We start from the raw sequence: 15679 nt of genomic DNA, 5'->3' as shown, positions 1-15679 counted from the left end.
TGGGAGGCACATATGCAAACTGCTGTAATTCCTACACAGTTCACCTGATTTGGATGTAAATACCCTCAAATTAAAGCTGACAGTCTGCAGTTAAAGCACATCTTTTTCGTTTCATTTAAAATCCATTGTGGTGGTGTATAGAGCCAAAAATGTTATAATTGTGTCAATGTCCCAATATTTATGGACCTGACTGTAGCAGAGGAAAGAAGTAGCAGACAGAAATGACACTTGGTGCTCTGGATTGAGACAGTACATACTATAGGAGGGATACTGTATGCTTTTTTCATGTCTGAGGTTTACAACTACTTTTAGTGAAGTTCTGTCTTAAAGTTTGTTTGTTTGTTTGTTTTTTTCATATTCTGCCCAGACATATACTTTAAATATATTTTACTTGAAAATTGTAATACTACAAAAAGTTGCAACATCCATGTGCGAGAATACATTTTCAAATCAGCGTATACAAGTATATAATGGAAAAAATTAGACTAGACTCATTTTTTTTATTCTTTTCATCTTTGACAATATGCTGGACTTCTTTACACTTGCCCTGTTGATTTTATTTTTACTAGGTTTTTTATTTTTCAGAGGAGCAGGCTGTCATGTTCTGTACAGAATTACTTCCAGCATTTTTCTTTAGCAATAACTATCAAAGATCACAAGCAAAAAGATGTATTAGGAGGCAAAAAAGTAACCCTGAACTGCATGCACGGAGGACCATTATCCTTTAAATGCACTAATGTTTAACCCCTTAACTCTTAGACTGACCCTCGTCCCATTACCATACCTCTTGGCAGAGAAGGGTCAAGCTCGCAGACTGCAGCATTTCCATAAAAATACATATAATTTTGTCATTTGCCTGAGCAGGGAAGAAACAGTCAAATCTAGCTGGTTGCAGGGGATAAAAAAAAACAGTTTAATATGTGGCTCCCTTGAGGTAAATGCAGTTCATAGTCCTGCCCCCGCCCCAACCTCAGCCATAATCTCCGATTCCTGGAGGAAGGAGAAGCAGTGGAGTGAGGAAAATTCTACAGCAAGACATAATGATACAAAATGACAGGGACAATAATGACAATGAATTTCATGTCCCCCAGTCACGAGCCGGGAATGCCTGACTGGGCTGACTTCTACAATTAAATTGTTACAGGTACAGCAGGAAATTTGCGGACGGTCTCCAGGCTTTTGGGAAGGCTGCCATAATGCTGTGCAGCTGAGGAACGTACAAGATGTGGTTTTGTTAGAAACATATGTTAATAGAACCTACGGATGTTCCTTTCGTTTGGCAGCCACCACAGAAGTACCAGCGCAGCAGATGCAATACAGTCGGGAGGTTCAAGGGGAATGTAAAACAAGGTGTAGAGCAATTCCAGTGGGAAGAAAAAAAATAAAGATCCAAGCAAATAAAATAAATGAAAGCAGTAAAAATGTCTTGTCTTTTTTTTCGTTTTTCTTTTTTCTAAATATAGCTGTTGTCACAGCATGGAGGAGACGCATTAAATGCACGTTACCCCAAAATATATTACTGCATATATTTATACGGAATTATATGGTATGTTAAATATGTATACAGTGCCTGTTCATTCTTCTTCAATTTCTTCCAAATACGTGGTGATTCTGCCAGTTTCCCTTCTCTACTTTTCACTCTTACCACGCCATGCACTGAACCAGATCCTTGCTGGCATGGTCAGTTTGCATACTCCCTACTTCCTTCTTCTGAAATACAGGATGCTGTGCTCCCTTGGTCAGAGTAGTGGCGACAGTCCTCACCCAGTGGCAATGGTCCACACAGCGGAGCAGCTCCCAGCTCTGCTGTGTGGAGGACAGCATATACAACGGAGAGACTACTTCACAAATTATTACACCCTTCTTCAACATTTCAGGATGTGGTACCTACACAATGAATACCGTTGTGCTCAAACGTTTGCATACCTTGGCAGAAATTGTGACATTTTGGCATTTACAGTGGTGTTCAAAATAATAGCAGTGTGTTGAAAAAAGTGAATAAAGCTCAAAATCCTTCTAATAGCTTTTATTTCCATACACACAGATGCATTGGGAACACTACACATTCTATTCCAAATCAAAACATGAAGAAAAATATATCAAATTTGTGTTGTTCCTCTAAAATAAATTGAAGAAAAGTGAATATTAGACTGTTCAAAAAAATAGCAGTGTTTGTATTCTTCTTTACAAACTCAAACATTCACTATATAAACTGAAAAATGTTTGAAGATTTTGCTTTCCTTTGAATCACTTAATGAATATTTAGTTGTATAAGCACTGTTTCTGAGAACTGCTGTACATCTGTGTTGCATGGAGTCAACCAACTTCTGGCACCGGTGAACAGGTATTCCAGCCCAGGATGATTGGACTACATTCCACAGTTCTTCTCTATTTCTTGGTTTTGCCTCAGAAACTGCATTTTTGATGTCACCCCACAGGTTTTCTATTGGATTAAGATCCGGGGATTGGGCTGGCCACTCCATAACGTCAATCTTGTTGGTCTGGAACCAAGATGTTGCACATTTACTGGTGTGTTTGGGGTCGTTGTCTTGTTGGAACACCCATTTCAAGAGCATTTCCTATTCAGCATAAGGCAGCATGACCTCTTCAAGTATTCTGATGTATTCAAACTGATCCATGATCCCTGGTATGCGAGAAATAGGCCCAACACCGTAGTATGAGAAACATCCCCATATCATGATGCTTGCGCAACCATGCTTCACTGTCTTCACAGTGTACTGTGGCTTGAATTCAGTGTTTGGGGGCCGTCTGACAAACTGTCTCCGGCCACTAGACCCAAAAAGAACAATCTTACTTTCATCAGTCCACAAAATGTTGCACCATTTCTCTTTAGGCCAGTCAATGTGCTCTTTGGCAAATTGTAACCTCTTCAGCGCGACTTTTTTTCAACAGTGGGACTTTGCGGGGGCTTCTTGCAGATAGCTTGGCTTCACATAGGCGTCTTCTAATTGTAACAGTACTCACAGGTAACTGTAGACCTTCTTTGATCTTCCTGGAGCTGATTGTTGGCTGAGTCCTTGCCATTTTGGCTATTCTTCTATCCATTCAAATGGTAGTTTTTTGCTTTCTTCAACGACTTTCAGATTTTGGTTGCCATTTTAAAGCATTTGCGATCATTTTAGCTGAGCAGCCTATCATTTTCTGCACTTCTTTATATGTTTTCCCCTCTCCAATCAACTTTTTAATCAAGGTACGCTGTTCTTCTGAACAATGTCTGGAACGACCCATTTTCCTCAGAATTTCAGAGAGAAATGCACTGTAACCAGCATGTACAACATTTGCTGCCTTCCTTCCTTAAATAAGGGCAATAATTGCCACCTGTTTTTCAAAGAATGAATGACCTCACTAATAGAACTCCACACTGCTATTATTTTGAACATGCCCCTTTCAATTAGTGATTCAATTACACAGAATCAGCAGCATGCATGTCATGACTGTTGGGTCTGTTGGATTTCTATTACTCTACTACACCTGCTATTAAATTATATGCCATGTAGAAATATTATTTCTACCAAAAACAGTGATTGATCAGGTTAGTGATGTCTGACTGCTAATATTTTGAACACAACTGTATATTGAAAATGTGACTGATTATTTAGGGATAGTGATCATATGAAGCCATATTTTTATCACATAGTTTTTTGGCTCCTTTTTAAATCATACTGTTAACAGAAATCACCACAATGACCCTGATCAGAAATGTACATACCCTAAAATGTACACCTTGGTACAGACACACAAGGTGATACAAACAGGTTAACATGGCAATTAAAAGTTAATTTCTCACATCTGTGGCTTTTTCAATTGCAATTAGTGTCTATGAATAAATAGTCAAAGAGCTTTTTAGCTCTCACCTAGATGCACTGAGCAGACTAGATACTGAGCCATGGGGAGCAGAAAAGAACTGTCAAAAGACTTGCGTAACAAGGTAACGGAACTTTATAAAGACGGAAAAGGATATAAAAAGATATCCAAAGCCATGAATATGCCAGTCAGTACTGTCCAGTCACTTATTAAGAAGTGGATAATTTGGGGATCTTTTTATATCAACCAGAGGTTAGGTAGACCAAAAAAGATTGCAGCCACAAATGCCAAAAGAACTGTTACAATACAAAGAAAAACCTACAGGTAACCTCAGGAGAAATACAAGCTGCTCTAAAACAAGACAGTGTGGTTGTTTCAAGGAGCACAATATTTGAACAAAAAGGAGCTGCATGATCGAGTGGCCAGTAAGAAGCATTAACTGTGCCAATATCACAAAATAAGCCTGGTTACAATATGCCTGACAACACATTGACATGCCTCACAGCTGCTGGCACACTGTAATCTGGAGTGACAAGACCAAAATAGAGCTTTATGGTCACAACCATAAGCGCTATGTCTCAAGAGGGGTCAACAGCAACGTGAATACCATCCCCATTGTGAATCGTGTTGGTGGCTCACTGATGTTTTGGGGGTGTGAGCTCTAAAGGCAGAGGAATCTTGTGAAAAAATTGATGGCAAGATTATTGCAGCATGTTATCAGAAAATACCAGCAGACAATTTTCATTCTTCTACATGAAAGCTGTGCATGGGATGCTCTTGGGACTTTCCAGCATGACAATTACCCTAAGCACAAGGCAAAGGTTGACCCTCCAATGGTTATAGCAGGGAAAGGTGAAGGTTCTGGAGTGGCCATCACAGTCTCCTGACCTCAATATCATCGAGCCACTCTGTGGAGATCTCAAATGTGCAGGTCATGCAAGAAGACCAAAGACTTTGTATGACCTGGAGGCATTTTGCCAAGACAAATGGGCAGCTATACCACCTGCAAAAATTTCCAGGGCCTCAGACAACTACCAAAAAGCCTGCACATTGTCATTGATGCTAAAGGGGGCAATACACAGTATTAAGAACAAAGAGTATGCAGACTTTTGAACAGGGGTCAAACAAATGTGTTTTGCCTGCTCACTCATGTTTTTTATGGTACATACTATATATTACAAGGGTATGCAAACTTTCGAAAACAGCTGTATGTAACAATACTGTATATCCCTCCCATTTCTTTGTTCTCTTCTATTTATGGAATGAATACACCCATGCACTTTGGAAAGAATCACTCATATCTAGCTTTACACTTCACACAGACTTGCCACACGTCTGAACTTCCCATTTTACCCTAGGTTCACACCTAAGAGTTTTCTGCAGCGTTTTGCAGTACAGTCCATTTAACATAATTTCCTATGGGACAGGTTCACATCTCTGCGTTTTCACCCGGTGTGTTTTTTTGGAAAGGATCAGGGACTTTTTTTGAACAAAAAATATTCTGTTTCTGGTTCTATAGACTGCAATGGGAACACTGCAGAAATGCATGTATTGCATTTTTGCTGCATTTTTGCCATCTTTTGTGTTTTAAATCTGCCTAGCAAAAAGAACAAAAATGAAACAAAAAAAACGCGAAATGCATAAAAAATGTGGCCAAAACGTGTCAAAAACGCAAGTGCAAAAATGCAAAACGCAATGCAGAAACACATCAAACACAACCTGCATAGGTGTGAACCTAGACTGAGTCAATGCAGTTTCCACAACATGGTAACCCATTCAACTATGCACAGAAAAAAGTAAGGGAGCATTAAAGATATAAACCAAACCATGTAACAACTACAATTAAGCCCTTAAGAATATTTAATATTTATATGTCGCTGCACCAGAACACAGACCACTGTCTTCAAGGGATCTACCTTAACAGCATATCATGGGCCCCTGGACAAAGTAATGCACTGGGGCCCCTACCAGAAAGTTGGTGACCTGAAGCATATGGCTAAATTATGCCACATATTGGATGTGGCTTTTTAGTCTGATGAGAAACTTTAGTCTAATTTTTTTTTTTTACAGATTATTATTTTTTAACCATTTTTTTATTTAAATTTTAATTTAGTTCATTTTTACAATTTTTTACAATGCTGTTGAGGAGGGCTTTGGGGAGATATTAGGGGTCTAAATAGACCCATAAAGTCTCACTTTTGAGACAGTGAAAGGGACTGAGGAAACATTCCCCAGTCCCTTTCTCTGTAGCCTCAGCTGTACTGCAGATGAATGAACAGGAGACAGAGGCTCCTGTCCAATCATAAACTGAACCATAGTAAACACATTTACTAAGCTTCAGTTACGAATGATTACAGTGAATGATCAGTACCGACATACAGTATTTACAGGCCCCTGCTCCTGCTCCCCATCCTGAAGATCCTCCAGTGTGTCTGCAGCTGCTGCTGGCAGGAGAGGGTAGGGAAGAAGCATGCAGTGCTGCGGGGGACGAGGGGGGGGGTTGGCACGCGGGAGTCCAGGCAGCGAGAGAAATCCGGATTAGTGCAGTGGGTGGGGAAAATAACTAGAACCGATCTTTTGTGCCTCTCACTGCAGCAGCTGGAGCAGGAGATTTTGGCTTTCAGCTGCTGCAGTGAGAGTCACAAAAGATCGGTTCCAGTTATTTACCCCACCCACTGCACTGATCACCCACACTGCCCAATCCACACACAATTTCCCTTGTTAGGGAAGGGCTGTGCCCAGGAGTTTCCATGTTAAAAGAACTATCTACATCACTGAGAGCAAAGCAAAAATTTGACAGCCAGAAGAGGTGATTGGCAAGAAAACCTGACGATGATGATGGATGGGATGTGCCATAATAAACGGAAGCTTTATTTTAATAGACAGGAAAAAGCTATACACAACATACACTCACAGGCCACTTTATTAGGTACACCTTGTTAGTGCTGGGTTGGACCCCCTTTTGCCTTCAAAACTTCTTTAATTCTTCATGGCGTAGATTCAACAAAGTGTTGGAAACATTCCTCAAAGATTTTGGTCCATATTAACATGAGTTACTGATGCCTTTCTGTCATCTCGAACCAGTCTGCCCATTCTCCTGTGACATCAACAAGGCATCTTCATCCACACAACTGCTGCTCATTGGATATTTTCTCTTTTTCAGACCATTCTCTGTAAACCTTTGAGGTTTTCAAAGGATTGTATGTTAAAGATTAAATCCACCTTTAAAAAAATAATGAATGCACATATTTTTGCAGGGAAAAATGTGCATTTATTATTTATTTTTTACATTAGCTTGCAAAGCATTGCACCCACGATCAGTTGATCTCAGGTGCAATGCGAGCTTCCTGCAGACTCCTCCTCCAGCTCCTTGTCCATACAGATGTATGGATTTTCAGTTAGAGAGCTGGAGGAACAAAGCAACTGACAACTCCGAGTCCAATTTTCAACTGACAACTCCGAGTCCAATTTTATTGTTGGTATTGTGTCTTGTTTTAAAGTGGCAACTCCCTGCTGATGGAAACTGTAAATGAAGACTGCTGATGGTCCCTACACACATTGCAGTATGGCCTACTGTTGGCATCAACAGGACGCCAGTCCATAGTAATGAGGTGAGCCAATGTGGAAGTGAGTGCTGATTTGCAGTAAGTGGCTAAAAGTGTCTGCAGGAAATCAGCAGCGCTGAGTTGCCATAATAGGGGAAAAAACTGAAAACAAGTATTTTATGAATAATGAAAAAAAACACATTATAATTGTTTATTATGCACAATGCTTTAGCAAGCAATGTCTTCCAGTTCCAAACCATCTAAACCAAGTCCGGCATGGTTTAGATTTACTTTAAGTATGAGAGCAATGCCTCAAAGAAAAAAAATAAACCGTTCTTTAAACAAAGCTTATTCTAATTTATTGAAATCTCCGCAATAGCGCTTTCGCAGATGTCCTAGAGCTACATAAATGAAAGTGACAGATCGCTGCTCAGATAGCAGCCACATTCCTGCCCAAAAATGTTGCCTTTTTGCCGTTCAGAAGTATCCGAATTCAAGTCAATGCTAAATCAACTCTGACATGTACCCCTAAGAAACACTCTTGCAAGTTGTGCCTTCCAAGGCAGCCTTAAATAAATAGGACACATAGTATACACCCAGGCTAACATCCAACATATGCTTTGGCTTCCAGATGCTAAAACAGAGCAAGCATAGCCCCTGGTATCGTCTGTGAAATGCTACTGCTGGTACTTACACCCTTTATACTGCTCTTTGTGTTCTCTGGCTCCGGGAATGGATATCAATTAAAAATAGCCACAAAGCGACTCTGCTCATAAGCACCACAGCATAATTATCAATGTGATTTTATGAGATCATCCAAACATATAATTCTTTTCTTCGTCTACTTTAGGCCAGATCTGGAGGCTTCAGAATATAAAAATATAATTGTCTTAATGCTGGTATATCAAGGGGAATGTAGCATCATGGCACAGATTGTGACCACAGGATATGGAGCAATCATGTTTTTAGAATAACCACTGGACCTACTGCAGAGTGCTATAGGCTTTACAACTCTTCGAGTACATAAAATTCAGAGGTATGTTCGCAGGTGGGATTTTAAGGAGAGATGTGTCACAAGGAAGACGATGTATGGTGAACTGCAATATCCTTTCTTTGAAAGCTTCAAAATTCACACATGTACATTCATAGGGCTAGTTCCAACATTAAAAGGACCACTCCAGACTGCCACAGCCAATATTTCGCTAGTTTTTTTTAAAGGATATGTAAACCCAACATTTCATATCCCTGATATGTGCCTGCTGTAAAAGAAATCAAGAAAACACTTATGTCAGGACATGCCCTAGATGAGTAGAGGGAGGCTTTGAGGCAAATTTGGGACATGCCTGTACAAATCCCTAAACGTCTGTACAGTACATTCCTCCACAGACTTGGGGACTTTTACAAAGTGCTGTGAATAATATTACTACATCTTTTATTTAATGTAACATTTTTTTCTTTAAGTTTAGTGGCCCTTTAAATTCCTATTTAAACAGACCATGCCAGATTGCTATTATTGCACCCAAACATTCCAGACGAAATGGTCAGGTACATGCATCTCATTTATATACCCCGTCTCTGTTCCTTTCAGCAGTCAGAACACCAGCATCCACTTTCATAGCTGTCACATCCGTTTCAAAGCAAGCGATTTGAGCTGAACAATAACCAGCCGTCTTTCAACTTGTCAGGAATCTCGGGAGAGACATTTAGAGCCGCTATCTTTTTACTCTGTTTGTGCACCAAGATTTCTAGTAAAATGGCTGCCCTTTTGTATTAAGTAGATTCTCAGTTTGCCAATGTGTTTCTTTTTTCCGTTCAGAAAAATATTGTTCCAAATCTGTGACAGTTTGGCATAGAACCTTATCAGGAATTCGGTGATACCATGTTGCTTTCCTTTTTTCCCTTCCTCCATCACACCACAGAATAAGTACCAACCATTCAGACATTAACATTCAGAAACTGGTGCAAGCTCTTAAAGAGCCTCAGAATAGTCAGTGCATGAAAGGAGAACTGTCTGTGCTGCTCAAAGCAAAGTTTCCCCATTTGTGTCCTTGTCTGATGTGAAGACATCCAAAAATGGATTGGCTCCTAAAGGACTGACAGACAGCTACTCCTCAGACAGTTTCATAAAGGTTAAAGTGGTTGTAAACCGCATCCATGAAATATGAACAAAGCATATCCCTCTATAGTGTGTACTTGTCTCAATTAAGAGTACGAAGTGTCATTTCTGGCTGCTGCTGCTTTGTTCCTCTGCTATCAGCATGAATCACTTCTGAAAAATTTCCCTGACCTAAAGAGAAATATGGTGACAGGGGAGGGACCACCAGAAGATTTACAGCCTCAGTTCTGTCGATGTGAGCTGTGTGGAGGGGGCCATGTAATTTCAGCTCTCAGCCCCGTTTCCTGAACTGTCAGACAAGCTTTATAAATTCAGCACTTTCAACAGCTCTAGAGAAGAGAACACTGCAAATAAACAGGTACAACCTATGTAGGAGGCTTTGTTTGTGTATTACCTGAGGCTAGTCACGTCACTGGGTATATGTAAGGGTTTACAACAGTGGTTGTAAAAGGTGTGTGTGTGTGTGCGTGTGTGTGTGCGTGTGTGTGTGTAGCTATGATCTGGGTGAAGCTATGATCTGGGTGAAGCTATGATCTGGGTCAGTGATGGCGAACCCGTGGCACGCGTGCCACAGCCGGCACGCCGAGCCTTATCTGTGGGCACGCCAGGAGAATCCAGCGGTGCGCTGTCTTCCCGGCTGTAGTGTGCGTGACAGCCGGGTCCCAAGTGCGCATGCACAAGAAGCAGTGCTCTTTGTGAATGGTAAGGCGGTACCTGGGACACATGACAGATCCCAGAAGCCGCCGGACCAATCACAAAGCGCAGCGCTTCTCGCGCATGCGCACTGGGCATCCGGCTGTCCGACGAGCGCCCACACTACAGAAGCCGGGAAGACAGCGCGCGGCTGGATAAAGGAACAGGTAAGATAAAAAAAAAACTCTGCGAAAGTAAGAGCGGGTACCTGTCAAATTCAGGTACCCGCTCCCCCTCCCTCCCCAAAGGTCAGCAGTCATCTGTACTGTCCACAGTCTCTGGTCATCCCTGTACTGTCCGCAGTCTCTGGTCATCCCTGTACTGTCCGCAGTCTCTGGTCATCCCTGTGCTGTCCGCAGTCTCTGGTCATCCCTGTACTATGTCCGCAGTCTCTGGTCATCCCTGTACTGTGTCCGCAGTCTCTGGTCATCCCTGTACTGTGTCTGCAGTCTCTGGTCATCCCTGTACTGTGTCCGCAGTCTCTGGTCATCCCTGTACTGTCCGCAGTCTCTGGTCATCCCTGTACTGTCCGCAGTCACTGGTCATCCCTGTACTGTGTCCGCAGTCTCTGGTCATCTCCTGTACTTTCCGCAGTCTCTGGTCATCCCTGTACTGTCCGCAGTCACTGGTCATCCCTGTACTGTGTCCGCAGTCTCTGGTCATCTCCTGTACTGTGTCCGCAGTCTCTGGTCATCCCTGTACTGTCCGCAGTCTCTGGTCATCCCTGTACTGTGTCCGCAGTCTCTGGTCATCCCTGTACTGTGTCCGCAGTCTCTGGTCATCCCCTGTACTGTCCGCAGTCTCTGGTCATCTCCTGTACTGTCCGCAGTCTCTGGTCATCTCCTGTACTGTCCGCAGTCTCTGGTCATCTCCTGTACTGTTCGCAGTCTCTGGTCATCTACTGTACTGTGTCCGCAGTCTCTGGTCATCTCCTGTACTGTGTCCGCAGTCTCTGGTCATCTCCTGTACTGTGTCCGCAGTCTCTGGTCATCTCCTGTACTGTCCGCAGTCTCTGGTCATCCCTGTACTGTCCGCAGTCTCTGGTCATCCCTGTACTGTGTCTGCAGTCTCTGGTCATCTCCTGTACTGTGTCCGCAGTCTCTGGTCATCTCCTGTACTGTGTCCGCAGTCTCTGGTCATCTCCTGTACTGTGTCCGCAGTCTCTGGTCATCCCCTGTACTGTGTCTGCAGTCTCTGGTCATCCCTGTACTGTGTCCGCAGTCTCTGGTCATCCCTGTACTGTGTCCGCAGTCTCTGGTCATCCCTGTACTGTCCGCAGTCTCTGGTCATCCCTGTACTGTGTCCGCAGTCTCTGGTCATCCCTGTACTGTCCGCAGTCTCTGGTCATCCCTGTACTGTCCGCAGTCTCTGGTCATCTCCTGTACTGTGTCCGTAGTCTCTGGTCATCCCTGTACTGTGTCCGCAGTCTCTGGTCATCCCTGTACTGTGTCCGCAGTCTCTGGTCATCCCTGTACTGTGTCCGCAGTCTCTGGTCATCCCTGTACTGTTAATTAGTTTGCACTACTGTACGAGTTGTTTTTTCTAAACCAAAAGTTCGATATTCAGGTTTCATTGCAGTGTTGGCACTTTGAAAGAAATAAGTTGGTTTTGGGTTGCAGTTTGGGCACTCGGGCTCAAAAAGGTTCGCCATCACTGGTCTGGGTGAAGCTATGATCTGGGTGAAGCTATGATCTGGCCCCTGCTGATCAAGGTTCAACTTATTAATTTGCAATAATAATTTACTTTATTGGTGCAGCAACCTGGCTCTCCCCTTCTCTTTCTCTAGCAGAGCGATCTCCTTCAATGATCAGCAGCTGTGAGAGAAGAGGAGGGCTCAGGCAGTGTTTACATTTGTTATCGCTGGGACTGGCCATCACAGCAATCACAAGGCACAGAGCCATTCTGATTGGCTCTGTTCACTTTGCCTGCAAAAAGCACGGTCTAATGACAAGCATTCAATGGATGCACAGGCAACCTGTGTGTTTTCTGTAGCACCACCTCTAAACAGTGTTCCAGAAAACAATTTTATAATATGACATTAGTAAGGTGGTTAACCACTTCCAGTTCGGACACTTTTACCCCCTTCCTGCCCAGGCCAATTTTCAGCTTTCAGTGCTATCACACTTTGAATGACAATTGCGCGGTCATGCAACACTGTACCCATATGAATTTCTTAGCATTTTTTGAGACAGATAAAGCTTTATTTTGGTGATATTTATTCACCACTGAGATATTTATTTTTTTGCTATGTAAATTAAAAAGTCCCAAAATTTCGAAAAAAAGTGTTTTTCTTATAAAATTTTGCAAATAAATAGTATTTCATCATAAATCTTGGCCAAAATTTATTCCGTTATATTTTTAATAAAAAAAATTACCCAAATTAGTTTATAACCAAAACTTATAATTTTTAAACTTTTTTTATATTATTTTTTATTTTTTTTTTTACAGCCGTCACCCTAGCAGTACAGTGTCACCATGGTGACACTGTACTACTTGTAGGGAGTGATGAAGATTTTTTTTTTTTTTTTTTACACTGATTGCTTTTACACCCATAAAGGATGTAAAAACAATCATTTCTCCTTCTCTCTAGTTGCATTCTTGCAGCCATTGAGAACTACTGAGTGAGCTGTGATTGGTCACAGCTTGTCACATGGTACAAGGCTGTTGTGAATAGCCTTGTTCCATGTGACCTCTGTGATCATTCATGACATCTTGCTTACTACTCTGCATGTGATCACTGATTGGCCAATCAGTGATCCCATGATCGGGACCTCGTACAGAGGTCCTGTCTGACAATCGGTGTGCCACTGTGTCCGGAGGACAAAGCGGGCACTGGATCGTGGTGCTGCGCGCTCCCAGGGAGTGCGCACAAGCAGGGTCTGGGGAGGCCGTTTATAAACGGCCACCTGCCCCTGCACTGCCACCGTCCGGCCAGTTATATACAACGGCCGGACGGGAGGTGGTTAAAACTAAAAACTAAAGAGCAGACCCCATCAAATGATTGCTTACAGTACTTCGTAGATCAAAGTTGCAAAATTGGTTTTACATTTACTGGTTAACACTTAACTAAAAGTCCCGCAATAAAAAAGAAAAAAAAAATAACTACCAGGAGTTCGACTTTATATCTGACAAGCACAGTCTTGGCCTTAAATATCAGGTTTCACCTGCAAGTAAGTTCATTAAAACAAAACTGAAGATGACTCACCTCTACTGAAACAGTAAAAAATCCGTGAGGTCCCTGGTGCTGGTCTTTGCCCATCTTTATTGGTTGTTGCTGGATGACATCACCCCCGCGCATGCACTGGAGTCATTAATCCTGGTACAATGGCACCGTGCCGGAAATGTAAACTCAGCTGTGCATGCGCAGCTCAGTGTACATTCTGCAGAGGGCTGCAAACTGGCATGTAAGTTTAGATTGTTGCAGAAGAGACAATGCTTGCCTATTTGTGATTTTGTTATTTTTACAACTTTGTTTCTGCTTTAAGTGACATTTGGAATATGTGGGTGGAAGAAGTTCCAGATTTCACTAGCAGTATCATCTACAGGTGAAATCTGCAATAGCAAACTCATGGTCACAACAAAATTAGGAAATGCAGGAAAGTGAGTTAGCAGGGAGTCACAAGGAAATGTTTTGGCCTCCTAAAGAAAATCTAATTTAGTCCCTACAAACCAACTTACCATATTTAGCCTGCACAACCCCTTTAAGTAGAACTTCAAGTTAACAAGCTCTGCCAGGTAAACATGGCAATTTAAACCATATTTTATCGTCTTTATGAAACTTTCATCTGACATCTTGCTTTTCGCGAACAGTATTCTTTTGGGTACAATAATCTTTGCATAGTTTTGCCCAGGAGAATGATTACAGCTTTTGTCTTCAATGATCTGTTCTTGATGTTCCTCATTTGTTAAAAATGTATTTCCTAATCTTCCTGGACCCTGTAGGCTTTGCCCAGAGTCATTGCTAGAATTCTAAATCATTGGATGGGAGTCTCACAAAGGTGTGATTCATAGGGTACAATCCGCAAAGGCAGATTATAAAGAAAGTGCTAAAACCTATAACCTGCACACTGTGTTTGAAGAGAAGCATTTAACTTTTATTTTTCAATTGCTTAACTATAAGAAAATCAAGTTCAATGCTGTGCTGCATGACATGCCTGCCATGTCAGAGCACAGGCCATCCATAGACATATCAATCTATGAAAGTACATTATTACAAGGAAACTGGAATACAGCAAAATTAGCCATCAAGTACTGAGCCACCCTAGGACAGGAAGCATAATATTAGCAGGTGACGCTAAAGGAAAAGAAGCCTAAAAAAAATGTAAAACTAATGCAGCCACCACACCCAAGGACAAGTACTTTGTAATACATTACATTTTTTGTTTTTGGATCAGTTATGCATTAGCTTCAAACATGTAATTAAACAAATAATACATCTGATACATACCGTCATAGTAGACGATGGCCCCCACAAGTCTGTCTTTCTGAAGCATTGGAAACAATTCTAAGGCTTTGGATTTGCTGAGAACATAACTGCTTTTTAGGCACTGGCTGCCAGCTACAAGATCATAGGCCTTGATGCCAACCCAGTAGTATGGCAACTGCCACCACCTAAGTCAAAACAAAGAACAATTACACATACACTGAATATTAGAACTTACAGGGGTTAGACCAAAAAATGGAAACACTACATAATTTGCAGGTGTGAAAGTGATGACATGTTTCGCATTGAAAGCGGAAATGATGTAACGTACTTTTGCTTCCACTGTGTGATGAGACACCAAGTTAACGGGTGGGAAACCTCACTTTCGTCATTCACTGCGTGCACTGCTAGTAATACGGAGCAGTGTCAGAGCTTACTGAGCTTCAAAGAGGGAAAAGTGTTGGTGACGCTTAGCTGGTGCCTCTGTGACTGACGATGGCAATTTATTTGCCATGTTGTGAGGTCCAGTATCAAAGGTTATGACGGCATATACAATTTCCGGGAAAACACCGTCTGATAAACATAAACGTAGTCAACATGGTCAACTGACTAAAAGAGACAAAAAGGGCATTGTGCAGGATTGTGACCCAGAATAAGAAAATTATTGCTGCAAAAGTAACTGCAGAGCTCAATCTCAGTCCCGTGAAGATTGAGATTGAGCTCTGCAGCCACTTTTACCCCTGTATTTATCAACTGATCTTTTATCATCTAGCAGTAACAACCAACCACAGTCTTTTTTTAGTTCTGCTTTCTACAGTACCTGTGATGGGATTGGTTGGTTATGGGCAGCAAGAACTGTCATAACTTATATTCCATGGGCCCCACATTGCCTTACTTATTATTGTATTTTGAAGAGGGAACAATTTTTGTTGCCCAGTTTAATTTTCTCAGTTCAGTATATCACTGGCTACACCACCATGAATCTTATAATTTTAATAATTTATTATTACCTGTATTTATTAATAATTTTCCCTGTTCAGAGCATGGTAAAGGGTAAAAAAAACAGTATTGTAAAAA

The 15679-nt window shown here is 41.8% G+C and overlaps 1 protein-coding gene across 3 annotated transcripts in view; it reads right to left on the bottom strand.

Moving 5' to 3' along the window:
- GPD2 (glycerol-3-phosphate dehydrogenase 2) overlaps positions 1 to 15679 on the bottom strand; it is a 304438-nt gene that overhangs the window by 211706 nt on the left and 77053 nt on the right. For all 3 annotated transcript variants that reach the window (XM_089659673.1, XM_089659690.1, XM_089659682.1), the window contains exon 6: positions 14627 to 14790. In XM_089659673.1, coding sequence (XP_089515799.1) covers positions 14627 to 14790 — 164 coding nt within the window. The remainder of the gene's footprint in view (positions 1 to 14626; positions 14791 to 15679) is intronic.

Source organism: Staurois parvus, unplaced genomic scaffold (assembly GCF_062004578.1).
Source record: "Staurois parvus isolate SC_StPar_1 unplaced genomic scaffold, SC_StPar_1.0 ptg000031l, whole genome shotgun sequence".
Classification (NCBI taxonomy): domain Eukaryota; kingdom Metazoa; phylum Chordata; class Amphibia; order Anura; family Ranidae; genus Staurois; species Staurois parvus.
The sequence above is the reverse complement of the archived record's forward strand: the minus strand, read 5'-3'. Positions and strand labels throughout refer to the sequence as shown.